Below are 15663 nucleotides of genomic sequence, written 5' to 3'. Positions count from 1 at the left end.
CACCTTTCAGTTTTTTTATTTATTAAATATTTACTTCATTTAAATACATCATCTTCCCTTAAAAAAAACTCAACAGAGAAATGGAAAAAATGGAAAGAAATGTACTTCATTTTAATACATCATCATTCTTAATGGAAGCAAATTTGATAATAGGGTTTGCTCACAAAGTAAATATCCTCAATCTGATTCAATTTTAAGATTGTGAGTTCAAATTATTGAAAAAAAAAAGTTTAAAACTTCCAAGGAGAAATGAAAAAACTGGAGGCAAATTTAGATCGAGTCGTGAAATATAAATTGTCACCATTTATCAATATGAAACAGATGATCTTTAAGATCAGTTGTTATGAAGAAAACGAGGAGACAAACTGAGAAATAGAAAACAAAAGAAGAATTTTTTTCCTTTTTGAAACAAATTGGGTCAGGTTGATTTAATAGTTAAATTAAATTAATTAAATTAAAAGGTGAGCATCACGCATGTGGTGACAAAGTGAGTTGAAATGGTATATTTACAAAGGTATTTAATATTTTTGTGGGGTATAAAACACCCTTACAAATTAAGATATCTTTCTAAAAATTTAAGATAACTTCTGTTATTATGTCTTTTTCTTTAATTTAATACACATGTAAACCGTCTGAGTCATTACTAAAACCTACACTTCAAAGTGTGAAGGAAGCGTTCGAAATTTGTAGGGGAAAGAAAATGACTTGTTATTTCGTTTAATAAAGAAAGAAAGAATTGCTATAAATTAATAAAATTGTATTAATTTTGAAATCTTAAATATTAGCATTTTTAATATATTTTATAACACAATTTTTTTTTAAAATAGTCAATTTTAAAATATTAAATATTGGAATAATACTCTTTCCGATTAAAAAAGAATGACCTAGTTTGACTTGACACAAAGTTAAAGAAAATAAAAAAAACTTTTCAATCTTGTGGTCTTAAATTAAAATTATGTCAAATATATAAAAATATCATTTAATCTTATGACCTTAAATATAACACGTGAAAATCTAAAATTAAAGTGTTGTTAAAAAAAAGAGAGTTATTCTTTTAGATACAGACTAAAAAGGAAACTATGTCATTTTTTTGAAACAAATGGAGTAGTAAAAAACAATAACGATTATTTATATTATAGGTAAAAATTCAATTAATATTTCTAAATATTATAATTTTGATAATATAGATTCTTATATACTCCTATACTAACACTTGTCAATCGAACGAAAAGATACATAAATGATGATCCTTTTATGGACTCTGCAAACCACCAAAAGTATCTTATTTTGTTGTACACTATGCACTCATGTTTATCCACGTAACAACCCGCCTAACTAATCAATACTAACATGTCATCTTAACTGCCCCTACTTTTCTATTTAATTACACTTTCACCCTCTCTCTCATTTCCTCATAATAATCACACTCTTCAACACTTTCTCTCCATAACCAACAATGGCGCGAGGCTCTTCTTCTCAATCCACCTCTTCCTCCACAACCCGCCCGGGAACAGCCGCACCCCGTGGCTCCGCCGCCGCTACAGCTGGTATGCGCCGACGCAGGCTCGGTGCTTCTTCCTCTGGTGGTGGTGGTAACGCTGTAGTAGGCTCCGGCAACGCTAGCAACATGCTCCGTTTCTATACCGATGATTCTCCAGGTCTGAAAATTAGCCCGACTGTCGTCCTTGTGATGAGCCTCTGCTTCATCGGATTCGTTACTACTCTGCATGTCCTCGGCAAATTCTACCGCTACCGATCTGGCTCTGGCTCTGGAGCCTGATTATTCGGGTTCAGATCTTTGATTTTGAAACACACGTCGTACAGGAAAATTTAGTCTGTTTGTTGTTTTTAATTTCGGTTTTCATTTCACCATCTTTTGCTGGTTCTGTTTCCGTTTTAGATGGCTGAATTTGACTTTAGGAAGATGATAAAAGAAGCTTCCAATTAAGGGAATTTTGAACGTTTACATGTGATTTTTGTTTTGTCTAATCAGTAATGCATAGATTTTGTTCAGAAAAGGATTATTAATTTGGAATTTCGATCCATTTTAGCTATGTTTATTCGTTTATCTTTTATGTTTTTTATGTGCTTGTGAAAATGTCAGCCAATTTTTCTCAAAGAAATGCAGGTCCTGAATCGCGTAATTATACATGAAGTTTTGGATCCATATGTGAGTGTGATGATTTATGAATACTGTACTAGAGAACCAGAATAGAATGAAATGCAGAGGACTTAAAAAGCTGGCCATAACTAATTTGGGATTAAGTCGTAGTTGATTGATGTGATTGTGTACGAATTGAGTTTGATTTTAGTGGATTGATGAATTGAATAAGGCTCTTAACAATCATCATAATCCGACTTCCCAGAGTAGTCGTCCTACTCATTCAAAGTTCATCATCCTGAGTGATTTGAAGATGGAGTTGCCACAAGATTGTGATAGATAAGTTTGAACTCTTTTTTTCTTTTCTTTTTTTGGTAGCTTTCTGATTTCATGATATTGTGTTTTTGTAGGTGGTATGGTTTTGTTATTCCTGGAACTTACTTCAAGTAAGTTTTTAGTAGAAGGATTGTGCAATCTTGAAAGCTCTATCCATAGAACTATTGTGGGGGTGCTTTGTTCAGTTTCTGTGCTAAACTTGCATGCCTAATAAATCCATATCTGTTTGCCCTGACTTGTTGTTTTTTTCATAGCAAAAGGGTGTGCAATCTTGAATGGGTTTCCTTTTCTTATTGGAAGGTGATTGATAGCATATGATTAGAGTATAACATGATTATGGTTTGCATTTGTTTGTTCAATAAGGCTTTGTCAGGGGCTTTCTTGTTTTAGGAATCACCAAAATGCAGAGAGGCACTTGTAATTGTTTGTAGTTATAACATGGTTCTAATTGATCTTGGACTGGAACAGATTTTTCTTGGTGCATTTTATAACGATATCAATGAGCTGTGGCTATTTACAACTGTTAAAGTCTTGAAATTTCTCATAGTTATTCTCCATATGATATCCATAACTTCCCTTCAATGAAATCTCTCTCGCCCCGCCTGCTGGTCTGACTAATTCAGGTTCACGTAGAAATTAGAATAGAACCGAGGTAAAACACCCCTAACTATTGCACTCTTTCCTGGTCTCCATTATCCCGAAAATCCTTTTTCGTCACTCTCAGTGCATCAATCGAATAGTGAATTTTAACAATCTTAAGCAGCTTTAAGGTAAAGATGACATTCAGGCGCATAAGTGCTAGTAGTCTCGTCAATCAAATCTTTCTCTCATTAGGCAACAACTTTGTGCAACTAGCTCTGTTCAATGAGTAAAGCTAGTTGAAAAGGAACGCATAGTTTTGTTCAGAAAAGGAATATTAATTCAGAATATTGATCCATTTTAGCTATATTTATTTGATTGTTTTTCATGTACTTGTGAATATGATACAGCCAATTTTTCGCAAAGAAATGCAGGTACTGAATCGTGTAACTATGCATGAAGATTTGGATTCATATGTGAGTGATGATTTATGAATACTGTACTAAAGAACCAGAATATAATGAAATGCAGAGGACTTAAAAAGCTGGCCATAACTAATTTGGGATTAAGGCGTAGTTGATTGATGTGATTGTGATTTAGGTTGATTGATGAATTGTATAAGGCTCTTTAGAGCCATCCTACTCATTCAAAGTTCATCCTGATGTGATTTGAAGATGGATTTGCCACAAGATTGAGATAGATAAGTTTGAACTCTTTTTTGGGAGTGTTCTGGTTTGATGGTATTGTGTTCTTGTAGGTGTATGATTTTGTTATTCGTGGAACTTACTTTAAGTAAGTCTCTAGCAGAGGGGTGTGTAATCTTGAAAACTCTATCCATAGAACAATTGTGGGGGTGCTTTGGTCAGTTTCCATTTGTGCTTAACTAGCATGCATAATAAATTCATATCTGTTTGCCTGACTTGTTGATTTTTCCATAGCAAAAGGGTGTGCGATCTTTAATGGCTTTGCTTTTCTTGTTGGAAGGCGATTAAATAGCATATGATTTAGAGTATATAATGTTTATGGTTCGCATTTTTTTGCTTTCTTGGTTTAGCAATCACCACTTGTAATTGTTTGTAGTTATAATAACAACATAGTTCTAATTGATTTTGGAGTGGCACAGATTTTTCTTGGTGCATTTTACAATGATATGAATGAGCTATGGGTATTTACACTATTAAAGTCTTGGAATTCCTCATAGCTTTTCTCCCAACAGTTGTAAGGCTATTAAAGGTATGATATCCATGTCATGTAAGAACCTCCCTCCTTGGTCAGACTAATTGAGGTTCGCATAGAATAGAATAGACCCGGTGTCTAACTATTGCACCGCTAGTGGTCTCATCAATCAAATCTGTCTCTCATTAGGCAACAACTAGCTCTGGTCAGACTAATTGAGGTTCGCATAGAATACCAGGTTTGTTGGCATCAAGTCACACGCCTTAACACCATTTATCGTGCTAAATCATTTGCCACCACAACTACTCATATTACTTTCTGGCACCCGCAATATATATGCTAAATTCTTGCCATAATTGTGCCACATTCCCAGCGCCTAATAAACTTGATAGTGAAAGACCACCTATTTAATTTTTACATTTTACACAAACAAATATCATAATCAAGTCTTCAAATACTATCATCTTTTTTTTTTTTTATCAATCAAGGTAGATAACAGACTTATTTTTTTCTCACAGGACAAAACGAAAAAAGAAGCAAAATCAATTCCTTTTTTTTTTTTAAATAATAGGGGTAATATATTTCTCTTTCTCGTATAATATAAATTATTTCCCGTTGTAATAATTAAGTTAAGACACCAACTCCCACGCAGCTGACAATTAGTTTCATTCTATATTGTGAATAAAAAATGTGTATGTGTATACATGTATACTAGTCTCCGGGCACAACGTGCGCATTTAACCCGTTGAATATTAATAAGTTATGTCATATCAGAAATTATGATTGAGTTGCAAAATATTTCTCTTTAAATTAAATATGAAAATATAGAAGCACAAAAAAGTTGATGGATATGAGCAAATTTTCGAGAGAGAATTGATGAATTTTGATTACATTCTAGCATCCTACAAAACTTGTATTGACATATACAATCAAATTACCGTTGACACGAATTCAGAATTTAAACTATATTATCAGCTCGTATAAACAATACATTTACAATAATTTAGGATAACAAAAAATTATCATTAAGAAAATTATATTCTCTAAGTATGGTTTCTCATGACAAACACACTATAGTCTAAATTACACTTAAATAATTTAACAAGGTAGAATAATGGTTGAGGTAGGAAAACAACTCCAACCAAGAGACAGGCACAAAAATAATGTTCAATATTTTTATATAAATAAAAGATTGTCATTACTGGTAAAAGAATCATAATACATGAGAACAATTTAAATAAAATTAATCTAATGCTTCACTATAAATACCAATAATTACTTGAAAGTTTCTTAAACAGTAAATTCGTTAAAGATTTGCAGATAAATCTCAAAGAACGATAACTGAAGATAAGTAAGTTATTTTCTCATCTATTCAGAGCATAATGTTTCCCCTCATTGTTACATATTTATATTTATTATCTCACTTGAAGCTTAATAGGACTTATGAGCACTGGATTAGATGTTTTAACTGATATTGTTAATTTAAAATGTTAATCAACTGTTGCCTAACCTCCGCAATTTGTCATTTTTTAAATAGTGGATATGTGAGTGGAAGAGTAATGGTCATTGATTAAAAGACTTGAACTGCAACAATTAAATTAAAGATACAAATAATTTCAATTAAAACTAAGAGTTTACAAAACTAAACTGTAAAAAAAGAGATAATGGGACAAAGATCTGTCACATTATTAGACCATACTCCTTAATTATAAGGAAAAACTACTTATCTAAACATACTTCACTATCATATATATTTATTTTACCTCTAGTTTAAAACAATTACATATAATATCACTTTTAATAATTATATCATATATTTTAAAAGATTTAATCAGTTATACAAGTTCCTTAAATATGGTGTTGAATAATTATCTTAAAATTCAAATTCCTTAATTTATGGTTGATTAGCAATTCAAATTATCTCTCACGTCATCCCCTCTCCCCTAATTTATCGTCATCCAACTGATCAACCTACTCTCTCTCCTAATCCTTCCACTCCCATCGCATCCCAAAATACTCTCGGTACAATGATGACTCCTCCACTGGAGCAGAAGAATGCATCAATGGACATGTCTTCTCTAAGACTATCAACATGCGGAAGTCTAATATCTAATTAATTATAACTTGAAGAATCAAACTTTTGTATGATATTGGACTGATTTGACAGCAAAATACTTATTATTTTCTTACTAGTGGCATCAATGGCCACTTTTTCTATTGCCAAAGATGAGAGAGACGAAGGGGAAAGGGAAGAGAGACGGTGTTATAAATATGTATCTAGTTAGTTGTATGTGTATATATATGTATCTAATTAAAAATTTGCGTATCTCATAAAGTGTACACGTATCTGAATTAAGATTATGTACCTATAAGAAAAAAATTCTGATGCTCAAAAAAATGAGAAGAAATTTTTTATTTTTTTGAAATTTTTGGGAGAGGAAATTCATGGAAGAATTGGAGAAGAAATTAATAGGAAAACACGTGATTTCCTCCTAAATTGATGTGTTTACGTTACTTTCCATATTTAGATACATATAATTAGATGTATCTGCTTAGCATGTATCCGAGATACATGTATCTAAACTACCTTTTTATATTTAGATACATATAATTAGATGTATCTGCATAGCATGTATCCGAGATACATGTATCTAAACGTGTTATGTACATGTATCTGAAACCAAAATATGGTAGAAATTGTAATATCAAAAACTCACGGAAAGAGAGGTAATTAGCTCTTAAACTAGTGGGATTTATGTTGTTTGCCCTAATTATAATATAATATAGATAAATAACTCATCAAATTCTGTCATTTCAAAGAAAATTCAAAAATATAAAATGGGGAAAAACGTTTAGATTCAAGTGCATATAATGTACACCCGATATTCATTGAACCCTAAATCAAATATCAAATGTAAAGTAAATTTTTGGGATATAAATTAATAGTTGATGAGGGATAAATATTTTCTTAATTTTAAAAGAATATTTTTGTAATTCAACTTGTGATTTAAATGTTCAAAGTTGGATAATTATTGTACCGCTACACTAAATTGACACATTATAAAATGATTAACTAAATATTAAATTATTAATTATAAATGAAATTCTCTGTGATGAATAAACTAAGATGAGGATATATATGGCCTGCTGGTCATTTTGCTTTTAAAAAAATTATAAATGAAAGGTTCATAATAGTACTTTACTATTGAAACAATTCAATTCAGTGTGTTAAGGGAGTTAATTCTCGCAAAATTTATTTGTTTAGCTAAATGAAGGAGCCCGGAAGTTGAAATTAACCCAACATATGCAAAAAATTATTACAGTTTGTGAATTAAAAATGTTCATAAATTAAATGTAATTAACTCTTTAAATTTTATTATAATATAATATTTAATTTATTGTTGGGATAAAATGGTAATCTAATTTTTGACTAACATTTTTCACACGTATAATATAATATGATGATATGATATATAGCTGAAGATGTGGGAGTAAGGGTTCATCGGGATTTATTTCAATAGAAAATTACATTTTAATGTATATACAATATATCAATCGAATTCCTTTAGCTTATTGTGTATTTATTTCTTACTTCTTTAGTGAAAATCTTACCCAACCGCCATTGTTATACTTTTTCAAAACTTTTGTAGAAAACTCTTTTGGAGAAGTCCTTGAAAAAAATACAACAACGTCAATAGATAATTGTAGCTTTAAAAAAGTTTAGTTTATTTGTTTCTAACTTGTTAGAAAAAGAATCTAACACTGCTAAAGTAATTATCAACGAACAATAATTTTTGGCGAATAAATTTTATAGCAAAATATATAACAGTCCCTAACTCTATTTTGCAATGGATTGCTAATGAATAATAAAAAATATTTTTTAGCTACAAACAATTTAACACGAATTCATAATTAATTTCAAGTTTTTTTTTTAGTGTAATAAACTACAAACGTTTGTAGCAATTCTTTTTCGACAAGCAAATCTACGGTTTCAATTATATATTGTTGCATTGATTTGATGGTTTACTTAATAATTACTAATATTTCTATTACTTTTTTTTTTTTTACTAATCTCTTATATTAAAAAAAAATTATTCATTTATTTTAACTATAGTTCCTGAGATACCTATATACTCCTCAAATTTATTGGAAACTTGAAGTTACATTATTTTAGCAGTGAATGTCTTTGTAGTTCGGTGTTTAGCATGTATCATCAATAATAAATGTATAATCTACAAACGTATCATTATTATTACATAAAGTGTTTGTTTGAAATTTTTCACAACCCTTCCATGTAAAAATTGGGATCTTTAATTTTCATAAATTTTTCAATCAACTTTGATGGGATAATTTGTATATCTTCCATTAATTTTTAAAACCACTATAGTGAGGATTATTGTTGTGCCGTAATTTAACTATTTCTAGAAAAATCACTTTTTGAAATGTTCTAAGTATAAAACAATTTGAGAAAAATACTTAGAAAAGAGTCGCCACTTAATTTTTTAAAGAAACTAAGAAAACTTATAATTTCCAAAGATTTAAACAGAAAAAATCATTTGAAAATACCAAAGAGGGTTCGGGGTTCAATTTACGCTTCGAGAAGGGTTTAAGCATTCGAAGTGTCCGCTAACATGCGGTTGACCTGCGACTTGACTAAAATATATTTGACTATTTTTAGAAAAAATAAAGATTTAGCATGAAAAATAATAACTTACAATGTATTTGATTAACTTTTAGGAAATAATTAAATAAATGACACATTTTATATTATTTTACTTTTTTGAATATGGGACCTTAATTGAACCATTTGAATTAAAGACAAGTAATTAAAATATTAACAAAACTAGATTAATTGGTTTTTATTTGAATCATTTTTTAAAATAATAATTTAAACCAAATTGGTTAATTTAAGCGTGAAAATAATTTTTAATTAATTGAAGAATAAAAGCAAAGTTTTGACTAACTTTTTGAGAAAAAGTGACAAAGTAAAAGAAAGCCATTTTTCAAAGTTTATTGAAGAAAAATACTTTAACTTAAAATAATTTTAGAATGAGCAAAAATGTGTGAAGAAGCGTTAAATAACACATTTTTCAAGAACAAACAATTTAACTTAATTGAGGATGTAAAATTTGACCAATATTTAATTAATAAAATAATTGACCTCAACACAAAAACAAGTATTCAAAGCAAACCAACACAAAGAAAATAACTTGTCTTTTGGGGAATTTAATTAAGTTAATTAAAGTTAGAGTTAACAAAACATATAATAAGTATTTGTAATCAAATAATTAGGAAAGTAAAAGAGAGGTTGAATTTGGGCCATTTTTGGCCATATTTACTGCTGCCTGAAAGGTTGGGCTCCTGGCCCATTTGATTTTGAGCTGGACCTGCTGTGTGCAAAGATAAATTATTGGGCTTTAGCCTATTTTTTCGCCCTCTTTGATCTGTGTATACGCTTTACGTATCCTTCTGTATATAGGCTGTATTTCGGCCTATTTCCCTGTATTTCTGACCATATAATAAATGTATATAGTCCAGTTGAACTTCTGAACCCGTATGTTAATTTTTTGACCCATTATGTCACCGCTTCAACTGTATACAGTGGGTGTATACTCGTGTATATAATTGTAACGACTGTATATAGCCCGTTTGTAGGCCTCTTTTCTTTTACTTGCTACATGCCTTCAACCTGTACGCCTGCTCTCGATGGTCTGGCCGACTCAAATGACAAAGAAAGGAGCCTTTATGGCTCGACTCGAAAATGCAAAGAAGAGGAGTCCACCATGGACTCGGATGGATGTCACATGTAAAGAAGAAGATAAAATCACATAAGATAAGAGATCACGATGAAGCCATAATAACTCAAGACAAGTATCAGTAAACCAAAGACCAGAATCATTACTAATATATATATATATGACAAAAAGGAAAACTAATTGGTTATGAACTAGCAATGGATAGCATTTACAAACCAAAAGATATGTGTTCCTTGTAACTCTAGCTTATTCATGATCAAGCCCAAAATAATTGAACTATAATAATTAAAACTCAGCAATGGGCTACTGCTACACCATAAAAATGGCCAAGCACCATACAAATCATACTATAGAAATATGCTTTTCAAAGAAACCAACAAAGTGACAAGTCTTAAGGCAGCACAACCATTCCAGGTTAACATACAATAGCATAGCATATGCTTCAACCTCAGATCATTCAATGCCTACAAATATATTTGAATGCTAAGGAACAAGAATAAACAAACAACAAACTCCAATGTAGACAAGACTCTCCATTAACCATGAAAAGTCAAACGTATTTGGACGATCCCAAAATCAAAGAGAAAAGAAAAATAAAAAATAAAAAAAAAAAAAAAATCGATATGAACATAATCATAATAGTGACGCAATAGTATGAGCAAATATTAAATAGAAATTCACAAAGCACTTTTAACAATAGATTTAATCTAATAGAAGACATAAATAAGAACTACAAATCAAACTTCAAAAGACTAAATCTAAACATATAAGCAAGAAATAACGAAGAACCGAAAAGAGAGTAGATTACCTTTCTCGAAGCAGCGGAACTGAGACGCCGAGCTTAACCGTGAAGCTATACACCACCACAAATAAATCTCCTATGAGTTTCAGAAAAATTCCAGTTAGGGCAAACGAGAGGGAAAATATAAACCTATTCTTGTATATCTAATAAGAAATTATTGTGCTTCCTCCTCCCAAACAGTGATCAAAAGAGAGCAATATATAGTTGGAAAAAATTAGGGAAAATCGGGTGAAATTTCAAATTTGAAATCCGAACTCGTATGCCTTTTTCGAGGCAACAGTGGGAGGGATGGGAAGTTTTGAAAAGGGAAAAAGAATGGCCATAGTGATGGTAATTGCAGACGCCTGCTGCTTTCCGGATTTGCTGGGATTTGATCGTTGCTTGCTAGTCGTTTGGAAGGAGGAAGACGCAGGGGTTAGGTCTCTGTTGGCTACTGTTTGTTGTATTAGTACTGATGTATGTATTGTTGTATGCTGGAAAATAAGATGGATTGGGCTGAGAGTTGGAAAACAAAGAGGGAGTGGGTTTGGGAGTTGGTGGGCTGTACACTTGGGTATTGATTGAAGTGGGCTGCTGGAAAGTTTGTCAAGTAGGCCCAAAATTGGTCTCAAATGGGTTTAGGTGGGGAAATAAATGGTTAAAATTGAAATAAAAATGGCTAGGTTTTGAATTGAGGATTTGGCCATACAAATTGCAATTAGGTTCGATTGGATTTAAAAATTTAGTTACATCGAGCTTAATTGGTGATTCGACTAAAAAGCTAAATAAGACGAATTAATATAAATGAATTAATGAGCTTCTTAATCTTAACGAAACAAAAAATAATTAACTTAATTATAAACTAATTAATTCAATTACAAAACTAATTAACTCGAAATTACAACTAAAACTTAAAGTAAATTAATAAAATATTTAAATAAAATGTAAAATCCTTTGTGATGATTTTCAAATAATTATAAAATAGTGTGATTGCAAAAATATACATATTTATTATTAAAATGATAAAATTACTTTAAAAATAACTAGAAAGTATTTTGAATTTCATAAAACTCATTAATTGAAAATTATATCCATCCCTAATATTTAAAATATAAAATCCCCCCCCCCCCCTTTTTTTTTAAGACGATTTTCGAATAATAATAAAATATACTAATTGTATACATAATTATGTAAAACATATATATCATCTAAAAATTATGAGAAGTGACAAAACTATTTAAAAATCTCGCAAACTATATTATTATTATTATTTATTTATTTATTTTTATTATTATTATTTATTTATTTATTTATTTTTATTTTTATTTTTTCAAATTCTATAAAACTAATTATTTTAAATCGTTTGAAATTGGAGAAACTTAAAATGATTAATTTATATTGTGGAGGGTCAAAATTGGGTGTCAACAATTATAACTTGTGATTTGTGGTGAATATAACAGATTTTCCATTACCACAACTCAATTATAACCCGTCTTCAAATTTTAATAATCCACCAAATATAATTTACACAAAACATAAGTGAGAGATTATAGTAATTGAAGCAAATTGAGCATTTAAATTTTATGGATTGAAGTTTAAAATTATATTAAGTGCATTTGTTTGCTATGTTCAAAATTTATTATTTATTAAATTTTTAATACATATACAAAGTTCGAGCCTACAATGTAATATCAAGTGAAATTTATAAGTTACACTAAGGAAAATAAAGGGGAAAAAACTTGGATGAAGAGCAGGTAACTCTTGATCCCGCATCAACAATCATCTACAAAGTGATTTATGCAATTTTCAGTTCTTTTAGGCATCGTCACACATTTTTCAATGTCTTCCATGACAAGTATTGACCTACTCTTGTTGCTAATTAGCAACAAACTTCTCAAATCCAATTGAGCTTCATATTAGAGAGCTCAAAATCATATATATCAAACTTCACTGAAATAGAATTAATTATTTAATGCTTAAATATTTTATATTTATATCTAATTAAATGGTATAAAAAAAATTATTGTATCTTATTCCATTAGGACTCTTTTGCGTGTTTTTCTCAAATAAAATATAATTACAATTACACAAATATAAAAGCGATCCCACTATATAACCATTTTTCTCAAATAAAATATAATCACAATTACACAAATATAAAAGCGATCCCACTATATAACCATTTTTCTCAAATAGAATATAATCACAATTACACAATTATAAAAGCAATCCCACTAATTAAACCACGTGAATAACACAGAAAATTATATATGAATGAAAATTTCTATGTGCTAAAAGATGGTTCAATCAAATTAGTAGCATTCAACCTACTTTCAATAAAAACTTTTAAACTATTCAAAAATTTAATGTCATTATTCTTGTTTTCTATACTCATTTATAATATAGTATTCTAACAAAGTATACAACCTTTAACTTCATATAATAGTAATATTATAAATACTTCATATAATAGTAATATTATGATTTATAATGGCAAGGGTTAATTCAACCTAGTAAAATGTTAGCCATGTAGTTGTAATACATCACCCCAGATCCTGTTGTAAATAACTTTGTTTGCTAATTTAAAATTTTGATTTGTTTAAATAATTGAATTGTTAAGAAATAAGCATTTTTTGCTTCGTTATCTTTATATACCAACAATAGATTTTTGCATTTAATGTTTAGTAAAAATAGGGGCAGTGACTACCTACAACAGACATCTAGGAAGAAGTTGTGTAGGTGGAAACAATGCAAAAAAAAAAAAATACTACAAGTACACCACAATCTATTACATTAATGTATCTTATTCATAGTTAGAAAATGAAATCTCAAACTGACAACTTTATATCATTCACTTAAATCCATAAGCCACTCTTACACTTCACTTGGCTTCATGACATGAGAAAAATCCAACTCTCTTGTCCTTCAAGCAAAATCTATCAAACAAAAGGTTAAGTCAATTCTATTTACCAATGCTAGCAAAGTGAAGAAAGAATATGAGATTGTAACATAATTGATCTCTCAGGTCATAATAAATAAGCAACAAAGTGGAGATCAATCACTACACCATTGTACCACTATAGCTATCTCGTCATCTTAAATCTAATGTAGTCAAGCCACACCTACAACACTGAATTTAGAGCACAATGTGCTGAAATTACATGCAACAAAGCATCACTTTAGACAAACTCAAGCTACCATTCAACAATCACAGTATGATCAATAAAACGGCTTGAGATCATTATTCTATAAAAATGAATCAATATTATTGTGCATATACATTATATATGGAAGATTCAATTGAAATGAAACTCTAATAAAATTTGACTTGCGATTAACGTGGTCTTCAAGAACATCAATTTGTTGATGTCAAGTTCTCTGACTAAGAAAAATTCTAAATCATGATGAGCAAAAAATTGTAAGTATCTTATAAATTAAAATTTGTGTAGCAAGGACTAAATGACTCTATCCTTGTGCACAATGACTATCAGTGGCTCTGTTAATCCTAAAAGAAAAGAGATTTAAAAAAGCACTCTCCTGCCGTAGTAGGATTGGATGAAAATAGAAGTCAAATAGCAAACATGAAGAAGATGATGTAATGAGTTATTGAGAAAACACTAACAGAAAAATATCAAATATTCATAATTTTGATTGCCCCACCATCACCATATTGGTTCCAAATGTCTTCCCTAAGTCTTTCCTTCATACAAAATTTCTTTTTACAAAATCATTTACCATTCCATCTTATTCTTACTTCACAGAGCTATCTTTATTAAACAATTACTCCACAAAAATTAATTTTCTATTTCTGTGAGTTTGAAAAATATTACACTTACTTCAATCACATCATTTGGACTCGAAAAAATAGTTATAATCCATACCTTGTCCACCAATAGAGGCAGGACTTTTATTTCATCTAAGCTTATTGTAGTGGCAGCAATCATTGAACGCGTTAGTTCCCAAATCAAATCCATAGGCAATGCCAATCAACATAAAAATAAAGTCAAAATACCAATAAAATGATCAATATTACTCCAAACGATAAAAATAGAATGTAGAGAATACTTCATATTAACAAATTTTAATTAGTACAGTAAAATTTATACATCTATCTCAAAAACACAAAAAGAAGGATTAAACTCCTGGAGAAAAAAATCTATATGTATACTCTTGTGGAATGAATGACATGAGATTTACAGACTCCAAATATAATATACTTGGTGTAATAATCGGAGACGTTGTAAGGTTAGATAGAGTTTTTGTTAATGACAATTGGGCTTAGAAGTACTCTATCAACACTGTAAGACACTTGGCTAGAACATGTTCTGATCAGAGACCTAAGTAGCAAGAAGAATAGGGGGCTCGATCAATATAAGCATCAAATTGTTGAACATTTCATCATTATATATATTGTTTCAAACCTGCAGAGACCCTGTTCTACCTTAATTGAATAGAGAAGCATCAAGGTTTAAATTTCAACAAAAGATGTCTACTAATCATCAATTATACTGTAATAATTAAACGTCTTAACGGTATGTATTTCATTCAACTACAAAGGGATGCAATTTTATAGACATCTGTTTGTTCACCAATGGATTGTTCTATTTTAGAGAACAATTTTACTGTATTCCAGAAATATAGTGTAAACTGATGTAAAATTTACTTTCAAAAGTAGTTTATCTTTTCATATGCAACAAACAGAGTTATTGATGGGAATCAAGGTAAAGACTAAAGAACACAAGCAACTAAAACCAACAAAGTTGATAAAAATAGAATATCTTAGAACTTACATTAATTCCTCCCATGTATCTCCAGTTTTTCATTAGCTTTACACGCCTCTGCCTACAAAAATTTACATGCATGTCATGGTTTGAAGCTAAATGTAATCTAAAAAATAAACTACTACAAAGAGGAATCCGTAAAGTACCACATTA

The 15663-nt window shown here is 30.0% G+C and overlaps 1 protein-coding gene across 1 annotated transcript; it reads left to right on the top strand.

The window, feature by feature from the left end:
- Positions 1 to 1442: 1442 nt before the first annotated feature.
- On the top strand, positions 1443 to 1966 carry LOC125816197 (protein transport protein Sec61 subunit beta-like). The gene has a single exon (XM_049495785.1). The coding sequence runs from the start codon at positions 1457 to 1459 to the stop codon at positions 1778 to 1780; it is 324 nt and encodes a 107-aa protein (XP_049351742.1). The 5' UTR covers positions 1443 to 1456; the 3' UTR covers positions 1781 to 1966.
- The last annotated feature ends 13697 nt before the right edge of the window (positions 1967 to 15663 follow it).

The sequence above is a fragment of the Solanum verrucosum genome, unplaced genomic scaffold (genome assembly GCF_900185275.1).
Source record: "Solanum verrucosum unplaced genomic scaffold, falcon-dt-bn FXZP01000006.1, whole genome shotgun sequence".
Classification (NCBI taxonomy): Eukaryota; Viridiplantae; Streptophyta; class Magnoliopsida; order Solanales; family Solanaceae; genus Solanum; species Solanum verrucosum.
This window is presented reverse-complemented; position numbering and strand designations above follow the sequence as displayed.

Bases quoted from the DNA above. Each gene is read 5' to 3' on its own strand.
- LOC125816197 (XM_049495785.1), top strand. From the start codon at position 1,457: ATGGCGCGAGGCTCTTCTTCTCAATCCACCTCTTCCTCCACAACCCGC.